This window comes from Strix aluco, chromosome 9, assembly GCF_031877795.1.
Source record: "Strix aluco isolate bStrAlu1 chromosome 9, bStrAlu1.hap1, whole genome shotgun sequence".
Classification (NCBI taxonomy): Eukaryota; Metazoa; Chordata; class Aves; order Strigiformes; family Strigidae; genus Strix; species Strix aluco.
In genome coordinates, this window is record NC_133939.1 from 29,195,280 (window position 1) to 29,220,758 (window position 25,479).

The 25,479-nt window shown below is 48.9% G+C and overlaps 2 protein-coding genes across 3 annotated transcripts; one reads left to right on the forward strand and one right to left on the reverse strand.

Moving 5' to 3' along the window:
• The first annotated feature begins 7,359 nt into the window (after positions 1-7,359).
• LOC141927255 (caspase recruitment domain-containing protein 8-like) lies at positions 7,360-20,452 on the forward strand. Of its 2 annotated transcripts, XM_074834351.1 has the most exons (16): positions 7,360-7,451; positions 10,597-10,628; positions 10,910-10,963; positions 11,534-11,584; positions 12,067-12,096; positions 12,991-13,038; positions 13,133-13,176; positions 13,295-13,344; positions 14,100-14,320; positions 14,408-14,658; positions 15,900-16,034; positions 16,332-16,470; positions 16,939-16,992; positions 17,103-17,186; positions 18,291-18,560; positions 19,362-20,452. In XM_074834351.1, the coding sequence occupies exons 1-16, from the start codon at positions 7,423-7,425 to the stop codon at positions 19,379-19,381; spliced, it is 1,512 nt and encodes a 503-aa protein (XP_074690452.1). In that variant the 5' UTR covers positions 7,360-7,422; the 3' UTR covers positions 19,382-20,452. The 2 variants fall into 2 exon arrangements, with proteins under 2 accessions (XP_074690452.1, XP_074690453.1); XM_074834352.1 differs by lacking the exon at positions 12,067-12,096.
• A 1,668-nt stretch (positions 20,453-22,120) lies between these two features.
• On the reverse strand, positions 22,121-25,015 carry IL12A (interleukin 12A). Its single transcript, XM_074833274.1, has 5 exons — positions 24,770-25,015; positions 23,497-23,604; positions 23,337-23,378; positions 23,129-23,233; positions 22,121-22,288 (listed from the first exon to the last, which is right to left on the reverse strand). Exons 1-5 carry the CDS (start codon positions 25,013-25,015, stop codon positions 22,121-22,123), a joined length of 669 nt encoding a protein of 222 aa, XP_074689375.1.
• Positions 25,016-25,479: the final 464 nt, after the last annotated feature.

The following is a 25,479-nucleotide window of genomic DNA, read 5'->3' on the forward strand; positions in this document are numbered from 1 at the left end:
AGCTCAAAGCGCACAGTTCATGTGCAGTGTGTGTCTGTCCGTGAGGGGCTTTTTGCAAGTTAATATGATAAAAAAAAGAGATTAAAAATTTGAGACTGAGCCTGGAGCATCCTCCTCCCTCCCTGTGCCATGCACTGTGTCTCAGCAAGTGCTTCAGTGCAGATGTTATGAGGCCTCCTGCGATTCCTGTCATCTCTTGGGGATCTGGGATGAGGACACAACATGGAGCAGAACGGAGTAAATACAGCGAATATCCAGTAAATACAGGTGGCACAATCACAAGACACAGGTGTTCACCAATTTCTGCGTAGCAGGAACTCTAGCAACGTATTTCTGGCCTTTTCACCTCAAAGAAGATGGCTGTTTGTAATTAGCTCTCTAAGTGACGACACAACATCACAAGTGGTGATATATGTGTGATGCTTTCATTTACAGCTTCCAGACAAAAGCCTGTCTGCAGAGGAGTTAGTGGAAATTAAAACCAGCTAATGCCTGTATATTATACAAAGGCCTGTACGCAATTATGAAATCAGAAATAAAGCAGGATGCAGATGGGGGCATTGGGATCCATCCCCGGGTGATTATGGTTGTATTTTTTGAACTAAAGTCCAGGAATATTTGTTGTGACTGTGATGTGTCACCTCTCCTGGGGGTCCCTGGATGTCATTTTGAGGGGAAACATTGATTTTCTGACCGCTGCCTCCTCAAAAAGTAAAATATATATTTTACTGAACAGGCTAACGCGTGTCTGAAGGCTAAAACTCCAATTTTTCCTCTTTTCATTTCCCCTGTGTGCTCAGCTGACCTGCCTTTCCAGGGCGCTTCCCGTCTGCTGCCGGCCCCAGCCAGAGGTTTTGTCTGTCCTTTCCGCTGCATCCAGCAAATCCCTCTGGTTTCCTTCCTCTCCTTTCCTGGCTCAGAGTCCTCCTCTCTCCTTACTTGCTCTCATACAGCAAGGAGCAGCCAGTCTCTGCCTTTTATTTAAAAAAAACCCAAACCCTACACACCAAAAGAAGCAAAAAACCCTCATAATGCATCTGGATTTCTTTCCAAGTGGGAAGGACCAATTAGCATCTGCTTCCCTGGGAGACGGTGCGGAGACCCGAGCCCTCATCAGCAGTGCTGGAGTGACACAGCACCGCGGCGCTTTCAGAGCCTTGTCGCTTAAATATTTTTAATTTTTTTTTAAAAAATGAAGCTTTTCAAAGGTCCAGCTGTCAAAAAAGCAAGCGTGAGATTGATTTATCACATGCTAGGGCATATATGGGGCTGTGTCTGGAGGTTTTCTGCACAATGTGTAAGGCCTGGCCAGAGAATCTACTGTAATAGAAAAATTAAGTGTCGGGAATTGAATAAAAACTGTATCTGCAAACCCCACATATTTCTGCTTTACAACATGATGTGTTTGGAACTGCCTGAGCAGTGAAGTAGGAGTTCAAAGGGCTTTCCAACGAGCCCACTCGTGACTTTAGGATGTGATTAAAGAGTGTGTGCCCCCCCCCCCCCCCATTTAGAGGCAGCTGGGCACTGACATCTCCATAACGCTATATCACCCCTGCAATGAAATTAAATTTATTCTATTTTTTTATGTTTGGTTTTTTTTTAGGAAATGAGCCCTTTCCCCCAAGCAACGAGCTCTTACTCGTGCTGAGGGGCGGGCTTGACTCCTCAGTAGCCGAGGGCCGAGGCGGGCGCAGCGGCGCGGAGCTGCGCGGGTGCGGAGCTGCGCGGAGCCTCCGCGGAGCGGAGCGAGGCCGGGCCGGGCCGGGCTTGGCGAGGCCGGGGAGCTGTTGCCATCTGCAGGCGGCTTCGCCTTGGTGCCGGGAAGGAACTTTTTAACGGCAGCCGGAAAGATGCTGGTGGGGCTTAGGGGAAAATCCCTGGGAAAGGGGTTTGGGGGCCAGGGGCACCCAGCCCTGGGGGGCACCCAGCCCTGGGGGGCACCCATCTCAAACCAGCTGCCCGCCAGCCCAAAGCACCCCTGCTAATTAATCCTGTTACCCTAATGACCAGGCAAGGTGGGAGCTCCCTCCTCTTCCTCCCCTTCATCAGCTCCCCTTTCCCCAGTGCTGCTTTTCTCTCTGGCAGACAGTGGGGGCTGACCAGCCACTTCTGAGATGGAAAGAAGTCGGTGGAAGAGTCTGGGCTATGATAGTTTGGGGATCCTGCGAGCACAATTAATTTTATTTATTCTCCATCACAGACACGGTGCAGGACTCTTTGGGGCAGGGGCTGGCTCCAGCCACGTCAGGCTGGCAGAGTTGTCGCAGGGACCAGTGTTTCTCCAAACAGTGGGACCAACAACACCACAGCGTTTTGTCAAGGTGGGTCCAAAGCCTCCTACCCATCACCCGGGACCACTGGGCCTGATCCTGGCACTGGTGGGCTCCATCCCCCTTCCTCACCACCCCCCCCAGCTGCCAGCCATACAATAACCCGTGGGCCTATCGCCGATGGAAAGGTGACTGTAGCTGTTGGATAAAGAAATGTAATAGCAGCAAGCTATAGGAAAATATTTAGGGGGTGGTTTCACCTTGAATCAAGATGTGTTGCTGCGATACATAACAGTACCGAGGAGGAAGCCCGTAGCAACTGGAAACTTATTAAAATTGATCCCTTCCTTTAAGGAGGAGGATGTAATTCTGCTGCTGTCAATAAGTAATGGTCCTGCAGCTGCAGGAAGAGCTTGTTTAACTTGAGGATGGAGCAAGAGCTGGCGAGGAAAAATCTAATTTCATAATAATGAATAACGACCTGGCCCGTGCTCAGGCGAAGCTGGTGATGGGGGTTCCAAGGCGAACGCTTTAGCAGGGGCGTGAGGGACACGTATGGATCAGGAAAAGTGCCAGGCTTTGGAAGACTGACCAGATGCTGCCCCTGCAATTTGAACACGGCTAATTCCACGCTTAAGCTAATTGCAAAGGGATGGCATGCAAAGTATGTGACTCGCTTGTCATTTGAATGAACAGATCTCATTTTCCTGACAAAGGGGATTTAACTGTGCATATAATGTACTGTCCTAAACTAAGAATTACAGCCCACATTTTAAGTTTGGCACAGGGTACTCTCACAAATTCCTGTATGAATATATGAATAACTATTCTTTGAATACATTCAAACAAATTCTCTCGCTTTGCATACATTTTAATGGTCCTATACATGGCTGGAACACTTGCACTGTTGTACTGAGATGGTGCATGGCCAACGAAACAGGAAGTACAACTGGGCCCTGATCGAGCTTTTCTTAAAAAAATATGAGTCCACTGAAAAAATATGAGCACTGAAAATCATTCAGCCATGTGACAGTGTTGTCATGGCTGGCTTGGGCAGAAAAATATCCAGAACCACTAAGTGTAGTGTTCAGGAGCATTTACATCAGTTTTCTTTATGTCTTTTTCTTGTTTTCTGTAAGTATTCTGGTAAATACATTAGTTGCTCAAATAGTACCCCAAAAGTAAATGTATAGACTGTTCTAAATAGTAATAATAATAATAATAATAATGATGATGAAAATTGTCATTATGAACTTCTGAGCTGAAAAACCTGCTTCTGAAAACCCTGCTCAAATCTGCTGAGGGAGAAAGAAGAGATGGCTCTTCTCTCACTCAGACAAACTGCTATGCTCCACATATTTGGTACAGGTACTGTGTTTATATGATTTCTCCCCATTTGTAAAACTGGGTATTCTCTCGTGGAGATGGCATTGCTCATTCCCTGCCTGACGCCTGGGGCAGACATGGGGTTTGGGGGATCTATCTGCATTCAGGGAGGTGTCGTGGGAGGGTGAAAATACTCTGGATGGCTCTGGGTGGCTGTGTTCACCGTAACCCACCTGAACAGCTCAAGCAGAGCCTGATTTTTAGGTGACAAGTGTCTGGCACCCTCAGAAAAATCTGAAGGCATCTCAGGCTCTGCATCCTGGATGCTCCGTGGAGGCTTGGATGACTGCCCGTGGCTGCTTCCCCCAGCAGACCTCAGCAACGGGGGACTCACGTGTCTCCTTTCAAAGAGGAGAGGCAGGAAAACCCCATGGTGCTGCCTGTGAGGACTCGTCCCAGGGTGCAATTAACAGTTCAACTTTCTCTTTCTATGGGAATGACTAGCTTATCAAGTCCCATTAAAGCTACCTATAAATTGTTATCAGTTCTGGCCCTGTCTTTGAGAGAAGCTTCGGGAAACTGAATTCAAGCCTTGCTTCACCACAGCATGACTCCAGTTTAAACTGGTAAAGGGTTGCTGATGCAAAACTGGACCAGTCTGTGCTAGTGGTGAATCAGGCCCTCAAAGGAAAAGACTTAATATGAGTATTTTGGACCAAGCGATACAGCTGCTGTGGGACAAACAATGTGCGCTGGGCTGGGCCTGCCCTGGGATGATTTATGAACACTCTGTGTTGGCATAGTTATCAGGATGTTTATTGCATGATTATATTTCTTCACCTCAGTGTGAAGATGTCTGGAAAAAGTCAGGAAAATAATAGTTCAGGACAGCCACCCTTAGCAAACTCAGAGTGGCAGTCGAGGGATAGGGCTTGGACAAACAAAGGCACCAGCCCAAGCCCTCTGCATCACCTAGCCACCTTCCGTTTCTCATTTCTCTTCTGTCTTGCTTTTTTCTTCTTATTTACTCTTCACTATGTCCTATTGGGGGCACTTATTTTCACTTTCAAAGTCGTGTTGTTCCACAAACTTTTTCCGCCTCCTTTAGTTTGTTCCAGGCTGGACTAGCTGGTGCTCGGCCCCTTGCAAGGGGATTTCCTTGGGTGACTTCAACGGCCTTTTCATCTCTGCCTAAACTGACTCTTTCTGTCACTTTTCCAGTCTCTCACATTAAATGTCTTTTTATTTGTGCGGGTTTCAATCGCAGTTTCAAACACCCTTTGCAGCCCAAGCATTATTGCTTGTTCCCGCGAGCTCTGCGCACATATTTTGCCAGGGATATAGATTTTCTGGAATTGTTTGGCAGCAAGGGGCTGGCGGGATGTGGCAGCAGCTGGGGACTGTGGCTGGATGCACGGGGGAGAGGGGCAACACCGGGGGGGGGGGGAACCTGATGCCACATCCACCTCATTCACATCCAGCGCGGGAGGATGTGGGAGCTGAGCACTTCAAAGGCACCTGGAACAGCATTCTGAGACCATGTTTACTTACATACTTATGCTTGTTTATAGAGCTTATCATTTTTTCTGGTGTGTACACTAGGCAAACACACAAAGGGTGACCCCACCTGCACTGGTGCAAGGGGAGGACGGTGATGCTGAGATCTGCCCCCTCTTTCCAAAGGGCTTAGCTTGTCCAGGCACAAAGAGAGATGACTTTGAATGCTTCCGACCTGGTGTGCTTGGCTGGAGGGCAGCAGGGCAGGGGTGCGGAGCGAGGGTGTGCAAGGGCGTGCGAGGATGTGCAAGGGTTTCCTTGGCTGGAGCTCGCCTGGAGGCCTGGAAATCCCGGTCCTTGGGCAGGCTTGGCTCTCATCTGAGTTCAGCAGCTCTGGCAGGGATGTTTTACTGCCCTGCAGAGGTGAGTGCTGGCCGCTGGCACTCCCAGGCCAGGCGGGCCCACTGGCTCTGCGAGGTTTGCTGCGTTGCTTCGGGTGCCTTAGATGCTCTGGGAACACTTCACTACCAAAATGCTTCTGGTGGAGAAGTTTATATTCCCTTTTCCAAAAAAAAAAAAAAAAAAAAAAAATTATATGCTGCTGCAGGTTGAGGCTCGTTTTTTTCTTTCTTTTATTTGCCTTTCTTCTTTTTATAAGCAGCTCTGCCAGTATCTCAGAGGCAGATCCTGACATGCCAACTGCGATGGTGGCAGCCGGCATTTTCCCTTCCTGAATTTCTCAGCAGTGTGCGGAGCTGCCCATGGAGTCACCCACTGGCAGAGGATGGTGGGTGATGCCAGGGTGGCCCTGGGTGCTTTCAGTCCTTGCACCCTGCTGCCCACAGGGTCAGCAAAGGGGAAATGGCAGAGGCACAGGCTTTCCTGCCCTGTGTCCAGTGCCTGCGTTCCCTTGTGGAAACTGGTAGCAGTGCCAGCCTCTGTGCCCGAGTTGGGGCCCAACCTGCCATCCCCCAGCAACGTGGACCCTGTCCCTGCCACCTCTGGTGCCTGAGCTGGCAGCCCTCGTGTCCGGGTGGGCAGCTTGGTGTGAGGGCTGTACCCAGACACCGTGTGTGTGCAGAGGCAAGGGTTTTTACTGTATATAGTCACAGAATCCTAGAATGGTTTGGGCTGGAAGGGATCTTAAAGCCCATCCAGTCCCACCCCCCTGCCCTCGGCAGGGCCACCTTCCACTAGCCCAGGCTGCCCAAAGCCCCGTCCAACCTGGCCTTGAACCCTTCCAGGGAGGGGGCAGCCACAGCTTCTCTGGGCAACCTGTGCCAGGGCCTCACCACCCTCACAGGGGAGAATTTCTTCCTTAGATCTCATCTAAATCTGCCCTTTTTCAGTTTAAAATCCTTCCCCCTCATCCTATCCCCACACCCCCTGATCAAGAGTCCCTCCCCCCTTTCCTGTAGCCCCTTTCAGTCATGGGAGGCCGCTCTAAGGTCTCCCCGGAGCCTTCTCTTCTCCAGCTGAACCCCCCCAACTCTCTCAGCCTGTCCTCACAGGGGGGTGCTCCAGCCCCCCCCCCCGAGCATCTTCGTGGCCTCCTCTGGCCCCGCTTGAGCAAGTCCGTGTCCTTCTGCTGTTGGTGCCCCCAGAGCTGGACCCAGCACTGCAGGGGGGTCTCCTGAGAGCAGAGCAGAGGGGGAGAATCCCCCCCCTCGCCCTGCTGCCTACACTGCTCTGGGTGCAGCCCAGCACACGGGTGGCTTTCTGGGCTGCCAGTGCACATTGCTGGCTCACAGTCAGTTTTCCATCCCCCAAGTCCTCGGGCTCTGCTCTCAATCCTCTCCTCGCCCAGCCTGGATTTGTGCTTGAGATTGCCCCGACCCATGGGCAGGACCTTGCCCTTGGCCTTGTTGAACTCCATGAGGTTTGCACGGGTCAAGGTCCCTCTGGATGCCGTCCCTTCCCTCCAGCGTGTCGGCTGCACCGCACAGCTCCGTGTCATCGTTGAACGTGCTGAGGGTACTCTCGACCCCCCTGTCCGTGTCACCAACAAAGACGTTACATGGGTGACACCGACACTATCTATAGGCTGTACCTCGTGTGCCCACACCTACAGCAGTGGGTGCCGCACTCATCACCCCACCCGCGTTCACCCCCACACCCACACCTCTAGCGGGGGCTCTGCGGGTGTCGGTAAGACACGGAAGACACGGACATGCGTGGCCGCTCCTGCACCCCGACCGAGCTGGGTTCGGGGGGGGGAGAGGGGAGGGGCGGATCACGCACCAGGGGCGTGGCCTGGCCCGGACCCGCCTCCCGCGGCGCTTCCCCGCCGGTCCCGCCTTTCCCGCCCTTCCCGCCTCCCGCCGCGATGTCCCGCCGCGGGCAAGAGCCCGACAGGTGAGTGGGGGGGTCGGGGGGGTCCGGCTGCTCCCCCCCCCCCCGCCATGCGCTGCCCCGTCCCCGCACCCCCCGGGGCCCTCCCCAGCATCTCCCGACCCCCCGGCTTTATCCCACTCCCCTCGCCCTCTCGATGCCCCCCGTCACCCCCAGCCCCTCCCGATGTCCCCCAGCATCCTCCCCATCCCCCTCGCACCCTCCCCATCCCCCCCAGCATCCTTCCAGTACCGCCCCATCCCCCCCGCACCATCCCCATCCCCCCGCACTATCTGCGTCCCCCAGCATCCTCCTATTTCCTCCAGGCCCCCCCCCCCCCCGCCCCGGCCTTTCCACCCTCCCCCAGCATCCCCCCCGCCTTCCCCGTTGCCTCCCGTCCCCCCATCTCCCCCACCTTGCTGATCCCCGCCCCTCGCTGGCACAGAGCCCCACCCCCCGAAAAAAAACCAAACAAAACCAAACCTACAGCGGTTTTGGGGTTCAGGCCTTGCACCTGCAGCGGGGGCTCCTCGAGCCCACACCCACCCCCCAGCGCTGGGCCAGGACCCGGCCCCGCTCCGCATCCTCTTCCCCGGCAGAAGACAAAAGCGCTGGGCGAGCCAGCGGCGTTCCCGCTCCACCCCCGGGCCCCCACTTCTCCCCCCGGGGCCCCGCTCCCCCTCAGGTCCTCCCCTTTACCCAGGGCTCCCCCTCCCCCGGCCCCTCTCCCCCCCCCCCCCCCCCGGGCTACACCCCGGGTATTACAACAGCAAGCGGCCGTTTAGGAACGAGCCTGTTTATCTTTCCCCTCTAAATCTGTGAGGGAGGGTCATCCCGCTTTGGTTTTGCTTCAGCGGGGGCTGGGATCAACATCCCCCCCGGGCAGCTCTCGCAGGGCAGGGGCTGACGCTGGCAGTGCCTTTTTTCCTTACTGTAGTTAATTGTAGGAAATAATTCTATTGAAGAGGGCTGGGTTTGGGGTTTTTTTCTCCCCGCTTCTCTCCTCTGGAGCGTGTTTTTTAGCTTAGGAGGGGGGAAATGCAGCTGTGAGGGGTGTGAGCCTGCTGCAGACAAACCTTATTTAGCAAGCCTTGCACAAACAGCGCTTGGCTCAGGCACCATCTCTGGGGTATATCCAGGCTTTGTCCCAATATTGCAGATCCTATGTCAGGTTTGGTTTTTTTGTTTGTTTGTTTAGATACAGTTTGGAAGCACAAACCCCGTTGTGTAATTTCCCATTCACGCCCGCAGTGAAACTCTTGCCCAGTTTCTCCTCCGTGTCTAACTGGCTGCAGCACCGTTTTCCCTGCCCTTGACTGAGAAATTCTCACAGCTCCAGGCTGTGTGGGAGCATCCCCACCCTGCTTCGCTCAGGACCCCCCCTCCTTGCATCGCTTCACCTACTGCCTCAGCCACACATTAGGGGATTTATTTTCCTACCCCTACCATGACCACCTATTTATTTCTTATTTTTGAATTTTGTGTTTGAGCTGCCCCAGCGCAGCAGCAGCTCTGACCCCCGTGGTGATGCCCACTCACCCCAGCAGCACCCCCATGCTGCCAGGGCCTGGAGTGAATGGGCTGTGGCTACCCCACAACAGCCTGGGATGGTCAAAATCAGCCTCCTGAGCTGAGCTGCCGAAAAGCAACTGCTGTGGCTTGGCTTGGTCATCGCCAGCGTCCCTCGGCCTAGCTGGGGTGGCACTGAAATCCCTCACCTGCCTCCAAAGTGACTGGAGAGCTGCCAGTCAGAGAGGGACCTGGGGGGGTTGATTCCCAGCAGACTGAACAGGAGCCAGCAGTGTGCCCAGGTGGCCAAGAAGGCCAATGGCATCCTGGCTTGTACCAGCAATAGCGTGGCCAGCAGGGACAGGGAAGGGATCTTACCCCTGTGCTTGGCACTGGTGAGGCCGCACCTTGATCCCTGGGTTCAGTTTTGGGCCCCTCACTCCAAAAAGGCCATTGAATGACTCGAGCGTGTCCAGGGTCTGGAGCACAGGTCTGATGGGGAGCGGCTGAGGGAACTGGGGGGGTTTAGTCTGGAGAAGAAGAGGCTGAGGGGAGACCTCATCGCCCTCTACAACTGCCTGAAAGGAGGGTGCAGAGAGGGGGGATGAGTCTCTTGAACCAAGGAACAAGCGACACAAGAGGGAATGGCCTCAAGCTGCGCCAGGGCAGGGTCAGACTGGCTCTTAGGAAGTATTTCTTTGCAGAAGGGGTTGTTGGGCGTTGGAATGGGCTGCCCAGGGCAGGGGGGGAGTCCCCATCCCTGGAGGGGTTGAAGAGTCGGGTTGACCCAGCGCTGAGGGATCTGGTGGAGTTGAGAACGGTCAGTGTGAGGTTAATGGTTGGACTGGAGGAGCTTCAAGGGCTTTTCCAACCCAAATGATTCTGTGATTCTGTAAAGAGCGAGGGGATAGATTCTCTTTCCCTGCCTGTGTGGCACACAGCTGCTGTTCCAGGTGGCCATGGGCAGGGCGGAGAGGCTGAGATATTTCCTTGTGCCACTAAAGCGAAGGAGAGCTGGATGTCACCTGCGGGTGTGTGGGAACTGCGCCCAGGGCAATTCCCTTCCTCAGCAGCAGTTTTTATGGGGGTTATTCAGTGGGCCCGCAGGAAGGACGTTGTGGAGCTTTGTGGAGCTCCACGGAAAGGTTTCCAGACCTCAACTTCATCCGTCAATGACAAAACCAGCACATTGCCCCATTTCAAGAGCAAATGGAGACTAAAGGTTGGTCTGGATTTGTCACAGGTCACAAATGGGTGATGGGGTCTGTTGGAGTCCTTTGCCACATCTCAGCCACTGCCTTTATCTGAACTTTGTGCCTTGCTGAAGAAGATTGGTTGGATCACCACCAAAACTGATGGGACACAAAGGCCGGGCGCTTTGCAAAAGGGGCTGGGGCTGAGGGCTCGTGCTGGTGGGAAACACACGCAGCAGAACCAGGGGTCCGTGGCGGCAAGGGCGAGAGCCAGGGCCATGGGTGATGCTCAAGAAAATGAATTTTTGATCACCAATCCCATCCTAAATTACCTTACAACCTCCAGTTCCCTGGCCAAAGCCAGGGAGTAATGCCAGCGGGCAGGGAGGTGGGCAAAGGCCCAGTTGTGTGGTGGCGTGGGGAAGGACTGGTGCATCTGCTCATGTATTTCCCATTTTGTCTTCCAGCGGAGCCGAGTCTCTCTCTTCAGATGAAAAAGGTATGGTAATTTTGCGAAATACAACGCTTCGGATGGGTTTGTTATGAGAAATGCCCATCCTTTGGCATGGAAATGATAATTTTATTACTGCTGGCTCTAAAAAACGTGGTGTAATGCCTTAGTTTAATGGATAAGAGTTTTGATTTTTTTATACTGACTTTGAAAATTTATATTCCATTGCTATTTATTCCCTTCCTCTGACCTGCATAGTACAAAAACACCAAGAGAAGAGTTTAAATCTCTTTCAAGCTTATATTCCCCCAACTGCTTTTCTCTTGCAGAGGTGGTGGCTGGTGGTACGGAGGGAGAGGGCTCGGCCGAGGAGCACCCAGCGGGTGAGCACACACGGGGCCCAGGGCTTTCCCCTTGAGCCCTCCATTTCCCCACAACACGACAAAACCACAGTGTAGACGCTGCTGTGACTCCTCAAGTCACTTGCTTTGCAATACTGGTTTCTCTTCAGCTTATATCTATAAGAATAATTTGTTAAAGCCACGTACGGTGTGTCCACATGAGTCACATCACTGGTGGGACACACCAGCTCCCACCGATGCTTCTCCCGCCTCATGTGCATGCCACAGAAAACCATAATTTAACTGGGTGAACTGGGACATGCCATGGGGGAAGCTCCAAAATAGTCCCAGGTTGTGTAAAACATTAAAATTAGGCATCTTGAACATCACACGTACCCTGCAGGAGGGCTTGGGTGACCCCTAAGTCTCCTCTGATGCTGGGATTTGATGCTCTGATGCTCCTCTCTGCCTACATATTTTTTCTACTCTATTATATTATCTAACTTGCTGACCAACCCGGTGTATTTAAACTTCTAGATGTACACTTTTAGTTACCTGTGGCATTGCTTTATTTCGTTCTGCCTGTGACTAACGGGGTGTAATTTTGTTAAGGAGAGGAGAGTTCTGAAAACAGCTCCAGCAGTAGCTCGGAAGAGGAGTCAGGTGAGCATCGTGTTGCGATTTGTCTATTTTCTCCCATTTGTAAATGTATGTTCAGTTTAAACCAGCTGCCTTTCATGGGAATAGTCTCAGGGTTATTGTATAAGACTGTTAATTCAGTGATTGCGTGCTGAAAAGCAGAATGATATTTTTGTGAGCAAATGATTTCCTAGCCGCTCAGTTTCGAGCAGAGCAATAATAGAGGAGCAGCAGTTAACGTTACTTTAGCCTTGCAGACACAATACACACAAATATTTTTACACCACAATAGTTGTCCAAACACCAAGAGGCTATAAATCTGCTTAAAAGTTGGCAACAAAAGTGGCAAAACAGGATGGACAGGAAAAGAATTAAAGGAAGCGTTCGCTGTTGCTGAAAAGCCTGCGGGTTTGCGCTTACACGGGTTACACCACCAGCAGTTTATTCTGGTTTCCTGCAGGATTGATAGTCTTTAGCTAAATAAATACGACGCTTTTTCTCATCAGATGCGGAGGAGTCGTATGAAAGACGGGCGGGTGAGTGCGCTTTTATTTTGTTCCTCGCAAGGCGTGAGGAAGCCGACACCGCTAAGGGATGCACGAGCGTGGTGTTATGTGATGGCAGGAGGGTGATTTTGGGCTGGCCCAGCCGTCCCCTCCGTGTCTTTTGGAGAAACGACTTGCTCGAGAGCGTCCCCAGGAAGGGGGGTGTACAGGGTGCATGCGCGGTGCGCGCTTGCCGCCTCCGTTTGCAAATGGAGCCCGACACAGGGAGATGTGGAGCCGAGGGTGGCCTCGGGTCACTGCAACCCGGCCGCAGCTCGGGGACTGAAATAGCATCGCGACGGGAAGGGAGCCAACGTGCCGGGTGGTGTTTGCCTGATGTTTTCCAGGCTGGTGGCCACAGCAATACATTTTCTGCCTTTCCTACAGCTGCCTGCCCGGGAGGGTGTTGATGGCCCAGGGTGATTTTGGGACAGCCCGGCTGGGGCTGGGGGTTAGGAAGGAGGATTCAAGCACTTTTAAATCATTTTAGGGACAAATACACTGCAAATAGCGTGGTTGCCTGCTCACCAGGAAGCACTGTTGCTGGCTTCAGTGCTGGGCAGTTGAACTTTGTACTTGGCACGATGAGACTCATCCTGGGGATAAATCTTACTTTAACCCCTGTGAAAATTACCAGTAGTTTGGGCAAGTTATGAGCTTTTGACTGATGTTATGAGATTTTATCCTGACGTTCAGCTTCACCCCCACGCTGTGCGAAGCCTGCACTCACAGGTATGCCAGTGTGTGTGCAAGAACTTAGTCTTGAGAATATTCTCCTTAGGTTTTTATGAATATAAGCAAATTAAGTTGGTGGGTTGTCCTTGCTGAACGTGGCAGCAGAAACCTGCTGCAGGCTGAGGTATTTGCTTAACTTCTTTTTTGTAGATGAAGAACAGGAGGAGAAGGAATCGCTACCATGTTGCAATGAATCAGGTAGTAACAGATCTCTTGAGGGCTGAGTTGTTTTTTTTTTCCCCTGGGTGTTTTAATTACTTTGTTTTTAATGATCTTCCTGTTTTCTCACTAGGAGTGAACTGTCTGCCACCCTGCGAGCATTGCAGAAATGGAAATGTATGTTTATAAAAAAAAACAACCCACATATTATGCATGAGATAATTTGCAAATTGTAATTCTGCTCTCTCATCACCTTTTTAAGCATGTTTTTTTTTTTTTTTCAATCTATTTCTAGGACCAGAAGGAGCAAGTGACCCCTAGAAGACTTTCTGGAGAACAATATATGTATGTTTTTTTTTTTAATATAATGGATATACATTTACACTGTTCTCATCAAGATATTTCTCTCTTTGGTTTAAGTGGGAAAAAGACTAATTTGCTGCACAAATACATTTGGAGTTAAGCTGGAAGATGCCCCCAAATCCTTAAAAATAAACAGTTTTGAGCAGCTGCCCGTGCTGCCTCCAGATCCTGGTCCAAGAAAGCTCTTAGGACAGCTTCCTGCCTGCCTCGTCTTGCTGCAGTAATGAACATCTGGCACATTTTTATGTGCTTATTTTAATCTGGACATACATGAGGGGTCTTGCCCTGCTTCACAGGAATACTCGTCCTCCCCATTTGCACTGCATTTTTCTTTGGGTGCCAGCCTTGTTCTCCCTCTCTCTGGCTTGGAAGTTGTCATCAGTGTGTGGTGTTGATGTTGTCAATGTACAATGTTGGCTCCAACATTGATGGGAGCTGGGCTGAGCCCTTTGTGTAAAAGCAACGGCCTCCTTTGCAGGAAACGTTATGCAAAACATTCATTACAGTTATTTTGCATGCCCTGGCTGGGTCTTGCTGGCTGTTTTTTACCACTCTAGTGATGGTTTAAACAGAGAGACTGGAGAAAAAAAAATTGTTGTGGCTTCTGTGCTATTCAGATAAAGCGCTCTGCACTTGTTGGGAAGGGAGTTTCTCTGTTATCCCTCACAAACCACATTGTTATGGTTTTTACTAGGTGGTGGAAACTAAACTAACCAGGTCACTCTTGCCCATGGCAGGGTGCAGCTGGATGCGGAGGGGACTTACCAGTGCAGCATCACAGGCTTGATTTTTGAGGTAACGGGTGCTGTCAAAATCACATATTCTCTCTTATCCTGGACCAAATACGCCAACCTCGTGGAAAAGCCGTGGATCGTGGGCGGTCCCCTCTTCAACGTGCGCTGCGACTCGGCCCCGGCTCTCACCTCCATCCAGTTTCCCCACTCCCTCTGCCTCAGCGGTGAGTACCGGCCACTGGCCTGGCGGGTGCGGGAGGCCGCCAGCTCCCCGGCGCTGGGGGTGCTGAGATGGCCCCGTCTTCCCTCAGGTCATGGCGCTGGCATGGCCTTCAAGGTTTTGCACGTCAAAGGCAACGGCGCAGCCATCGAACCCTCGGCCGACTACTCGGCCTCGCACGTGAAGTGGCTGGTGAGCTCTCTCTCGCCGGTGGGACCGCTCATCCAGAGCCAGGAGCCGGTGCAGTACCACGGCGCTGTCATCCTCTACAAAGTCGTCGACGAGCATCCCTCCTTATCCTTTCGGGTCTACGTGGCTACAAACAACGACTCGTTTATAAAGGTATGGCTCGTGTTGGGGGTGCAGGGTAGCCATACCAGCGGGGCTGGATGTGGGGATGTTACTTGGAGGATGGGGATGCTCTTCTCTCACCTCAGTGTTTGCATGCAATAGTAATACATATATATATAATGAGATTTCCATACCAAAAAGGTCTGCCAAGTTAGGTTCTGGAAGAAAAGGATCTGGGGGTTCTAATTGACAAGCAGCTGGCCATGAGCCAGCAGTGTGCCCAGGTGGCCAAGAAAGCCAACGGCATCCTGGCTTGTATTAGAAATAGTGTGTCCTGCAGAAGTAAGGAGGTGATAGTCCCCCTGTGCTCTGCATTGATGAGGCCACACCTGGAGTGTTGCGTCCAGTTTTGGGCACCTCAATACGAGAGGGATCTCGAGGTGCTGGAGCGAGTGCAGAGGAGGGCAACGAAGCTGGGGAAGGGCCTGGAGAATAAATCCTGTGAGGAGCGATTGAAGGAGCTGGGACTGTTTAGTTTGGGGAGGAGAAGGCTGAGGGGAGACCTCGTGACTCTCTACAGCTCCCTGAAAGGACGTTGTAGAGAGGTTGGTGCTGGTCTCTTCTCACAGGTAATTAGTGACAGAACAAGAGGGACCGGCTTTAAACTGCAACAGGGGAGGTTCAGACTGGACATTAGGAAAAAAATTTTCCCAGAAAGAGTGGTCAGAGAGTGGAATAGGCTGCCCAGGGAGGTAGTGGAGTCACCATCCCTGGATGTGTTTAAGGGTCATTTGGATGAGCTGTTAGGGATGTGGTGTAGGGGAGAACTTTGTAGAGTAGGGCTGAGGGTTGGACTCGATGATCCCAAGGGTCTTTTCCAACCTGAATGATTCTGTGATTCTGTGAAATACATCAGAATTTGCCACCAAAATCCACAGAGCTCAGGATTTATACCTGAAAGGGTTTCTTGTCCTCGCACCCATTCCCCGCTACAATATGTAGGCAGATTCTGGGAGAGGACAGCAACAAATAACCTTCCTTGTATTCAGGCTGCAGACCTCTTCTATCTAATTTCACTCATGTAGCACAATAGCTGAAAAGGTTTATCTGATGTTTTTTGAGTGTGGTGTTTAGTGCACAGTTTTCTGTACAGTTTGCCCTGTGGAACAGGCTGTGACCGTTCTATAGAGCTGGGGCCAAAGAAAAGCCCAAGGAGCCACATTAACACAGGTTTTAAATGTTAATTCCTTTACTGAAGTGAGTAGCCTTTAAATCATATTTTTAAATTTTAGGATGTCACAAAAGACGTAAAACATTCCAAGAAGAAATGCATTAAAATTGACAAGCCCGCTGTATGCCAAAAATTACTACAGAAAGGAAAGAAGTATAGATTAATCTGTGAGCCAGAAGCTGAAGTAACTCCAGAGGTAAGTCCCTTACACAACTCTCATTTCGTGCGTTGCAGCTTCTTAGAAACATGCCACAAAATGACTTTTCCTGTACGTTCCTGCAGTGGCATTAAGGGTGTTTTTCACATTCATTTGCCACTGCTGCAGGAAGCATTTACCTCTCAGAGCCTTAAAATTTTGAGATGAAATCCTGATGCTAAAGCAAAACTCTGGGGAGATTGGAGTTGGGCTCAGATCTGTGCCTAAAGCCAAATACCTCCTCTTTAGTTTATGTTTTGGATAAATATTTATTTTTAACATGTTTACATTGTATAGGAAATTGAATTTGTTGATGGATCTCTCTTGAAACTAAAAAGTTACATTGAAGTCTATTTGGAGAAACCTGATGACTTCACCTTGTCTTTGATTGAGCTGGAATCTGAAGCGACTGTATGGAAAGCAAAACTAAGAGAGAGTGAGTCTTTGGTCTTCCCATGACTAGTTTGTTCCTGCTGAAAAGATGCAGGAGTTGGGGTATAAATCAGCCCTTAGATGCACCTAAATCCCTGCTGTTAAAATTGCAAGATTTGGAGCTGGAAGTGATAAAACACAAAGAGAAGAGCTCCGGCAGGTCGTGTAGTGGGTGTTGCAGTAACCTGCATAATCCCTCGTGAGCAGACAGGCGAAGGCTTCGGGGCTGCGGGATGTGTGGGAGGATGCTCCAAGTTAGTTTTACTTACTGGGAATAATATACAACCTTGCACGTTCAAGATGGCATGCTGCAGCGCGTTGGGGAAAAAAATCATCTCATTATATAAAATCTTAGCTCAGCAGCTGGAATCCACTCAACAGCTTGGTTTTGTGCCTGAGAACTGTTGGATGTAGGGCATAACAATGGCAATTCCTACCTCACCTCTTGTTTCCTCTGAAAACTGTTTACCAGGTGACTGGATATATTACGATCAGAACAAAAACGAGCAGAGAAGAAGTGAAGTCGGTAGGTCCATTTGCAGATAAGTCGGGGTTGCTTATTCTCTGTGTACCTCGCTTCTTGTTGTAGCTTGAGTGATACAAAAGAAGTAACCTCACCTCTCACTTGCTTCTTAGGTGCCCACAAACGGAAAACAGCCCTCAGCACTTCAGAAGAAGACAAGCTCTGTAGTAAAAAGCAAAAGACCAGCAGTACTGCAGGTAGAGCATTTCTGTCTCATGTGAAATAACATGATTGGTTTGGTTTTTTTTTTAATCCCATGAATTGAACCTGAGTTCATTTTTTTAAAGACTTCCACGAATCTGAGCATGAAATATAGGAAGGGAAAGCGCTGCTTTTGTAGATGCAGGATTTGTACCTACATTCGTATACTTCAGTACAATGTTTGTCATTCATTGGGTAAGTAAATGGGGAAAAACAGCTAGAAATTTTCTTTATAAGGGTCAGCTAAAATGGTATTGTCTTCTAAGACTGGGCAATAGTGGCTGTATTTGAAAGAGGTTTCCACTATGTGTCTCAGGTTTTGCCTTTGGGATATCTCCTGAGCTGTAACAGGCTGAGTTTTTATGAAAAAAATTCAGGTCCCCTTTATTGTTGATTTGTGATGTCCTGATGGTCAGAAATGCTTGGTGTCTGGGAGCTCCCACCCAGAAACTACTCATTTACTAATAGCTACTTGGAAAAAATGCAGAAGAAATAATGTTAGTTCAATAAGTAAATGAAAAAAATATCAGCCAAAGTAGCCGTGTAGGTGTTTGTTTATGGGTGCATGTAGCCACCAGAGGGAGAGCTTCCATCCCTCAAAACCTCGGGTTTATGTGTAAGTGGTGACACAGAGAAGGAAAGCGGCTCAGTCTGTGCAACAGCACAGGCTGAGACTTCTGAGCCATTTAATTAAAGGAAAACCAAACATCACCTTTCTGAGAACAGCAGGCATCTGAACTTGCCGGGACGCAGCGAGTGCTTAGCGTGACCTTAATGCTCTACATCACAAAATCTCTGGGTGCTCGGTAACCTAACATAGCAAGGGAGGTTCTGCTGGATGAATAGCTGCTTATAAATCAGGAAAAAACCCTTTACAGCAGCCACCATGTAGTCAGACATTGTCATCTTCATGAGCCAGGCTTCTTAGTCCTTCAGCTACTTTTCTGCAGCGCTTGGCTCTGACCTTGCTGGATAATCTGAATAAGAAGATCACCTTCATTGTATGTCCTTGGCCACGCACAGAACTAATAGTGTCATTTAGTTACAAGTCTAATGGGAAGAGCAATGTTAAATCTGATTTTTGTTCTCTGGCTTTTCAGATGGAATTGAAACAAAAAAATTAACCGATCAACAGCTGATGGTGATCGCAAAGTTGTTCGGTAGGCAGTGGAAAGAAATTGCCATTGAGTGTCTCCAGATGGAAATGAGAGACATTGACCAGATTCAGGCAACGGAGGAAGAAGTTAATATGCAAAAATTTCTGGTGCTAAGCAAGTGGAGAGACAGGGAGAAAAGCAATGGCACTGCAGAAGCTTTGTACAGAAGTCTTTGTGAAAAAGTGTCCTATGAGATACTGCAAGCCCTAGAAGGTAACGCCTTCCTATTATATTTATTTAATTACATCATTGTGTTTCAGATGTATTTTAAGAATTCGTATCAGAGAGTTTACCAAATACCTACTACGTATTTTACTACATAGATCAAAATTGTCTCACTTCTGATATTAGCAATGACTTTCTTTCTTGTGGCATTTTTATACTTCCCTTCAGAAACTGGTAACAAAATGAAAAATATTTTTGCACTGACTGTGTTGAGAGTGCTCTCAGCATGACCTTGCCATCATGGCCAAGCAAATCAGCATTATATACCCAAGCCAATTCTTGATCTTCTCTGGAAGTCCTAAGAAGAGATGTTTGGGTCTTTACTCTTATGTATTTTAGGAACGGTTAATTAACACCTTCCCCTGACGGATGGCTTAGCGGTTCGGTCCTGCAGACCCATGTTTGTGTATGTATTTCCTTACTGCCCATGGCTGCTCCCGCTCATTTCTGTGGGGCTCCTTACGTTCGGTTCACCTTCTACAAACTAAAATTGTTCAGTAAGCTGACAACTCAGCCAGCCCGGGGGAACCTTTCTCAAAAACTAAATATACTTTTTTCCTGGAACAGGCAAAACTTTGTTCTTTCTTCATTCTCCCTAAAAGCAACCTGGCTGCAAAGGGTGGAGAGCTGCTCGAGCTCCCTCGCTTCTCTGACGCTCACAGACCTGTCTGTGCCATAGCCTTGTGCTGTCTCATAGGTTTTTAATATATTTATTATTGAACTGGAATACTGCAGTAACTTTTAGAGATCAGATAGTCCATAAGTGTTTGTTCATGTCTTTTTCCTCAGGTTTCTCAGCTCAGTGCTGAGCTGGTGAAGCCACAGCTAGAAGGAGTGTGGTGGGAGCTTCCCCAGCCAGCCGTTAATGCTTCTCCAGCCTCTTCCCCGGCATCTTGCTGAGCTTTGGGAAGGAGGATGCAAGGCATCATCACTCAGCGGAATGTTTAGGCAGGATCTTCGCAAGAAATATGAATGAAATTTTGCGCGGATATCACCTAAGACTTTCAGGAGCAATTACTCATGTGGTGGATCCTGGCGTCGCGGCCGGGAGTGCCGGGCTTCACGTACGGGGAAACCCAACACCACCACCCAGCTTTGTCCTATTTGAGCCAGTTCTAAAAGACATGAACACTGGAAGAAACCAGTTCATCTTGTTCAGGTACATGATTGTTATCTGGAAACGCTTCTACTTACATCAGGGAAAGACAGGGAGAAAAGTTATGCAGAAACTTTCGTCCCCTTAAAAAAATATTGATCTGCCAAAATCATGAGGTGCATTGTATTTCTCACAGATGCTCAAGATCAGGGAAGAATAATCCTAAACTTGCAGATAAATTCCTTTGCGAAATCACTGCATATATACATAATTACTGTATATACTCATGTACATTCAATCTTTGATAAGCTGTGGTTCTGTTTTCTAAAAACCCGAAGACTGATTTCATGGGAGCACCACTATTAACTCCAGGCAGCTTTGAATTTTCTCTGGGAATTTCTTCTTCACTCTTTTCTGTATAGTCTGTCTCAATTTTTATGTGATAGTTTTTTATGTTGTATAATTTTTTTTGTATTATAAACTTTTTAATACTTTTTTTTACTTGATTAATTTTAACTTGAATAGAATTAGGTGCTTAGGCTGAAATGGAAAAAGCCAGAATCTCTGCAAAGGCTGTTGCTCAGTTGGCAATGATCGTACTACAGAATTATTGCAGAATTGGAAAGGATTTGGAAATAATGGTATTTGCAGAAGAGAGCAGCAGCCTGATATGGGTTTTTAAAGACACAGGATTCTTTTGATCATCTTCCCCTGAATATGTTTATGAAAGAAAAAACATACTTTTAAAAAATAAGGATTAAAAAGGACACATTTATACTATTTACATATGATTTTTGATTATTTTATTTTAGCTGTTGGATGAAATGTTGCATGATTGTTGTATGTTGTAGGCCATCTTTCCAACCCTTGATGCTCCACTGCTATGTACATCCCAGGAGTTGGCCAAGGAGAAGGGCTGTGTTGGTGCCCAGGACCTTCTGCTGATGGGGCACTTAGGGGAAAAAAGAGCTGGAAATAAGATGCTTATTTGTAATAATGAGGGCACCTGGCTAGTGTGGCAGATGGTGAAAAGAGATTATAAGGTCTTCAAACTTCAGGTTCTTTAAATGAAAATGAGGAACCTTTTTAAAAATAGTATATTGTATTTCTGTGGTCTTCAGTTTGGCTTTGTCCAGTTCCTGCAGGCACAAGGAATTAAAACATTACCGTTACATCAGGTCACCAGGGCACCGAGGCATGAGGTTGCTCTTACCTTACAACTCAGTGTACGTTGTGGGTGGTCTGTGGGAGTGGGGACCACGGCTCTAGTTCAAGCGGTGGGAGTTTATAGAGTACATGTTAAGGGCTGGTGTGGTGTGCAGGTAACGCCAACACTTGCGGAGGAGGGGAGAGGATGAGGATGGCATCTGGAAGAGCAGGGGGTCCCACCAGCCCCCAGCATCAAAGGGGGCTGCTTGGGGGCCCCCAAAGAGATGGGAGGGCAGAGCTTGGAGAAACCAAGCAAGGGGAGAAGAAGGTGCTGATGGGGTGACGGGCAGCAGAGGCAGCGTGGGAGCTGGCTGGGACACGGCCAGACTCGCTGCTCGGCCGAGGGCAGACCCGCCAAAGAGGGGGTGGACGGACACCTTCGTCTGGGCTGGCTTCTGTCCTGCGGGCAGGAATTGGGAAGATAATCACCCCGGCATCCCGCCTGGCCTTCAAAGCTACACATGAATCCTTGCTTCGCTGAGACAAACAATTCAGCCATTGATTTCAGTGGGACCAGGGTTTCACCGTGTAAATGATGTAACCGGCTGGAAAATCAGTGTAAATGTGGATGAAACCGAGTGGGTCGCTTTGAGTGCTCAGTCTGAGAGAAAAGCTGCAAGAAACACGTCTGATGTAAGTAACAAGATGGAAACAGGATTTTAAAATATGATACCAGTGCTAAATGTTGCTAGGGTATACCTTTACATGCCAGCAATATTCAAAGTATTTTAAAAATATGATCGATATGACGTTATCGTCTCGATTCATGTTGTATCTCAAGGAAGGAAAAAAAGTCACCACAAGAAAGGAAAAAAGTCACCACAAGAAAGAAAAAAAGTCACCACAATTTTTATGCAAACTTTAATTTTATTAGGCAATAAATAGAATAAATAAGGAATATCATAATAAATAAATTGATTATTATAAATATGTTTCAATTTCTGAAAATTCCAGCTGAATAAATAAAACAGTTAAGACAAATTACAGTTAAGTGTTTGGAAGTTTTGGACGTTTTGGTTCTACGATGTAGCTTATTTGGTAGAAACCTAGAAGTTTAACATGGTAGCCTGAAAGGCACTGAAAACAGCTTGCTAAAACATGATTTATAAGAAACTCTGTGAAATATTATGTGCTAGATTCCTTTAAAAGCCCCCAACCACCTCACAGACTATTGACCCTACTGTTTTTTCTCCAAATCATCCTTAGGTCAAGTTGATACCCAAAGTGCTGGAGGGCTGGGCGCTTACAGCGAGCTCTCTGGAGAGGTCAGGTAGTTCATCATCCTGTTGATGGTGACTGTGCGGATTCGGAAGGCGTGAAGGATGCTGCAGAGCCTCATCCTCTCCTTGAAGGAGGTCAGTCCTGCGCCGGCTGCCGGCTGAGGCATGCTCCTGCTGCCCGTCCCCAGGGCCTGGGAAGAGGTCAGGGTGTTAAAAACTATCACCGGAAAGTGGTGAAAACAAAAACCTCTTTAGGTATTTTCACGTCCTGAGTGATAAATGATAAGACTTAGAAATAAGAATGTATTCTCATAAATGAAATGTTTAATGATATAGTTAATAGACTTAGGATGCACAGCTGTACTTTCCTTAAGACAAAAATGTCCATTCATGCACAAAGGCTCTTTCTGACAGGAACAAAGATGCTTTTTTAATAATAAGCCTATGGGCGGCTTTGTCGAGCTACCCTTTAGACCGTGTTCATCTGCCTGTGGGCAGAAACTCCAGGCTATTGAGAGGTGTGTGTCAATACAAAGGCAATTAACTTTTTTTTTTTTCAATTAGCTTCTGTTAAACAAACAAACAAGCTTTTAACATCTATTCCCTCTACTCACTAATAATATTTATCAAAGTTCAGTACATCCTATTCAGTATACCAGGTGTATTATATTTCAGTATTTGGAAAAGAAATAGAGCTATGTCTCTTCTACTCTATCTTTTACTCTATTTTTGAGTTCTCTGAGGAACTGGCAGAAAATCCTGTACCCCATCTCCTCGTGAGAGTGGAGCAGTGTGAAAGAGGGAGGGCTGCTAAGGAGCTGTACATCTGAGTTCTGATGCATTGACCATATTGGCAAGGCATAATTATGAAGTGAGGCACATAATTCATAAGAATCAAGTATCTTCCTGGAAAAACAATTTTTTAAATTACCAGATTGAAGGTCATTAGACACTACAGAATGTAGCGCACTGGATTGAAAACTCAGTTTTAAGACAGAAATACTAGAAAGGAAGGAGACTGAAATACTTACTTTCATCATTTCATCAATAGATGCCAGCACCTTTGGATCATTGAAGTTCTTCAGCTCTGCCCTGTAGGCATTCAGATCCTCATAGATGCCCTGCAGGCATTTACTCTGCAAAAGTCAGAATTATCAGGAAATGTGGGAATCTGTTGTTAAATGCTTTAAAAATACAACAAGCAAAAGAAGGGGTTCTTTTGGGAAACTTGCAGTTTACCATATCAAAAGTAGATCTTTCCAGTGCTGGACAGTTTCCAGTCTGCAAATTAAAGAAGAAATGAGACATGGTGATTTTGTGGAAGTGTGACTTACACGGCCGTTCCATGAAAATATGATACTGACACTTGATATATATATATATATATATTTTTTTTTACCCCTGGATCTTCAGATGTGCAAGCTTTTATCGTGTTGATTTGATTCTTAGTGATATCTTCAAGATCAACCTCTTCAAGGGTACATTCAAATCCCAGAGTGCCGAGCTCCTGTGTTAAAAAGGGGAATGAAAAGGGTCATTGACTCAGCTTCAAGGTACTGTGTGTGTATATATATATATATATGTAAATATGCCCAATTATGATGCATCACAGCTGTCTGTGCTTAGCTGAAGCTGAGGAATGAGGCTGTGTGAGGACTATGATTAAATATGAAAGCTAGCAAATAGACTAAGAGACTGAAATGCATGTGGCAGTTGTGTTTAATGGGAATAAGCTCAGGCTTTGCACAGATTTGTTTTATATGTTGTTGTGAATTGCACTGCCTCCAATACTTTAAATTATTCTCTCAGACATCAAATCTACTGAGAACTTTATGTTGCTGTAGTTTTAAATATAAAGTATCTCTTAGAAAGTGAAAAATAATACCATCTGCATAGATATTTAACAGTGCCCCCTGACCCACCACAAGTGTGGAACAACACACCTATTTAGTGGTGGAGAGTTTTTGTGGTTGTCTGAGATGAAGCTTGCAACAATAGCAGGGAATTTTAGCAAAAAAAATCCCCTTGGCACTACTGCCAGGGGGCTTTAATGCAGAAAGATGTTACCACACTGAACTGACACCAGCAGCAACATGCAAACTTAATGACAAAGTCAGGAGTATTTCCTGAGGCAGCTCTGCAGGGGCCTTAGAGGAAGTCTTCAAAACTGAGAGCGCCCAAATCAGCTGTCGGAGCGTTGCTGGTGCCGGTAAGGGTGTGGGTGTCTCGGGGGCTGCGCTGACTGAGGGCTGAGAATGATACTTCAGCAAACCCCCAGCCTAAAGGGCTGGTCAGGGGAGGCGTGAAATCAAAGATCGGGTACAGAGGGTTAAAGGGAGGCTACAGGGAGCACCCACCCTCCTGGGTACCACCACCAACCCATCACTGCCTACCTGGGTACCATCACTGCCCCATCACCTCCTGCCTGGGTACCCTCACCAAACCATCACCACCCTCCTGGGTACCATCACTGCTCTCCTGGGTACCATCACCAACTCATCACCACCTTCCTGGGTACCACCACTGCCCCATCACTGCTCTCCTGGGTACCACCACCAACCCATCACCTCCTGCCTGGTTACCACCATCACCACCCCTCCTAGGCACCCTCACTGCCCCATCACCACCCTCCTGGGTACTCTCACACCCCCTGTCCCCGTCCCCCCGCAGACCTTCAACCGGTGGAGGGAGGCGTTGGCGGCTGCCAGCAGCTCCCAGGAGCGGCTCAGTCCCTCGGCGAGGCGGTGGCGGGTGGGGGGCGGCAGCGCCCTCCCGGGGGGCGGCAGGGCCAGCGCCAGGCAGAGTGCAGGCAGGAGCACCCAGAGCGCCCCCCGCTGCCTGCAAAGCCGGGCCGTGGCGCTACGCGGCGCTGCCTGCCCGCTGCTGCCCGCGCTGCCGGTACCGCCGCGCTGCTCCATCCCGCTGCTGCTGCTGCTGCTGTCGGCGGGACCGGGCCGGCTTTTAAAAGGGGGGGGACCGCGAGCGGGAGTTCCCCCTCTTCTCCTTTCCTGCCCAGCTCGGGGAGCGGCGGGGCCGGGCCGGAGGAGTCCTCACTCATCCCGAGAGCGGCGGGACCGGGAATCCCGGTGGGAGGGGGGGGCCCGGAGTTGCTGCCCCTGGGGTCGCCGGCAGAGCCTGAGCCTGGCCGAGGATGCTGGGGGGCAGATCGTGGCTGTAAGTCCTTCAGTCAGGGCTGTTCCCCTTGCACGCAGCGTGCGGCGAGCTTACAGAAAAAGGATTACTTAAAGGATTTGTATGATACAGAGACGAGCTTTTCCATTTCCATTCGGTGTCATTAAAAGCTGTAATAGTCACAGAATCCTAGAATGGTTTGGACTGGAAGGGACCTTAAAGCCCATCCAGTCCCAACCCCTGCCATGGT

What these genes read in the sequence shown, in the direction of transcription:
- LOC141927255 (XM_074834351.1), top strand. Translation starts at nt 7,423, where the DNA reads ATGTCCCGCCGCGGGCAAGAGCCCGACAG. An exon ending in AGCATTGCAGAAATGGAAAT is followed by an intron (nt 13,177 to 13,294) that starts GTATGTTTATAA and finishes ATCTATTTCTAG; the next exon opens with GACCAGAAGGAGCAAGTGAC. An exon ending in CTTTCTGGAGAACAATATAT is followed by an intron (nt 13,345 to 14,099) that starts GTATGTTTTTTT and finishes TGCCCATGGCAG; the next exon opens with GGTGCAGCTGGATGCGGAGG.
- IL12A (XM_074833274.1), bottom strand. Translation starts at nt 25,015, where the DNA reads ATGGAGCAGCGCGGCGGTACCGGCAGCGCGGGCAGCAGCGGGCAGGCA. An exon ending in GCACATCTGAAGATCCAGGG is followed by an intron (nt 23,379 to 23,496) that starts GTAAAAAAAAAT and finishes TTTAATTTGCAG; the next exon opens with ACTGGAAACTGTCCAGCACT. An exon ending in CTATTGATGAAATGATGAAA is followed by an intron (nt 22,289 to 23,128) that starts GTAAGTATTTCA and finishes ACCTCTTCCCAG; the next exon opens with GCCCTGGGGACGGGCAGCAG.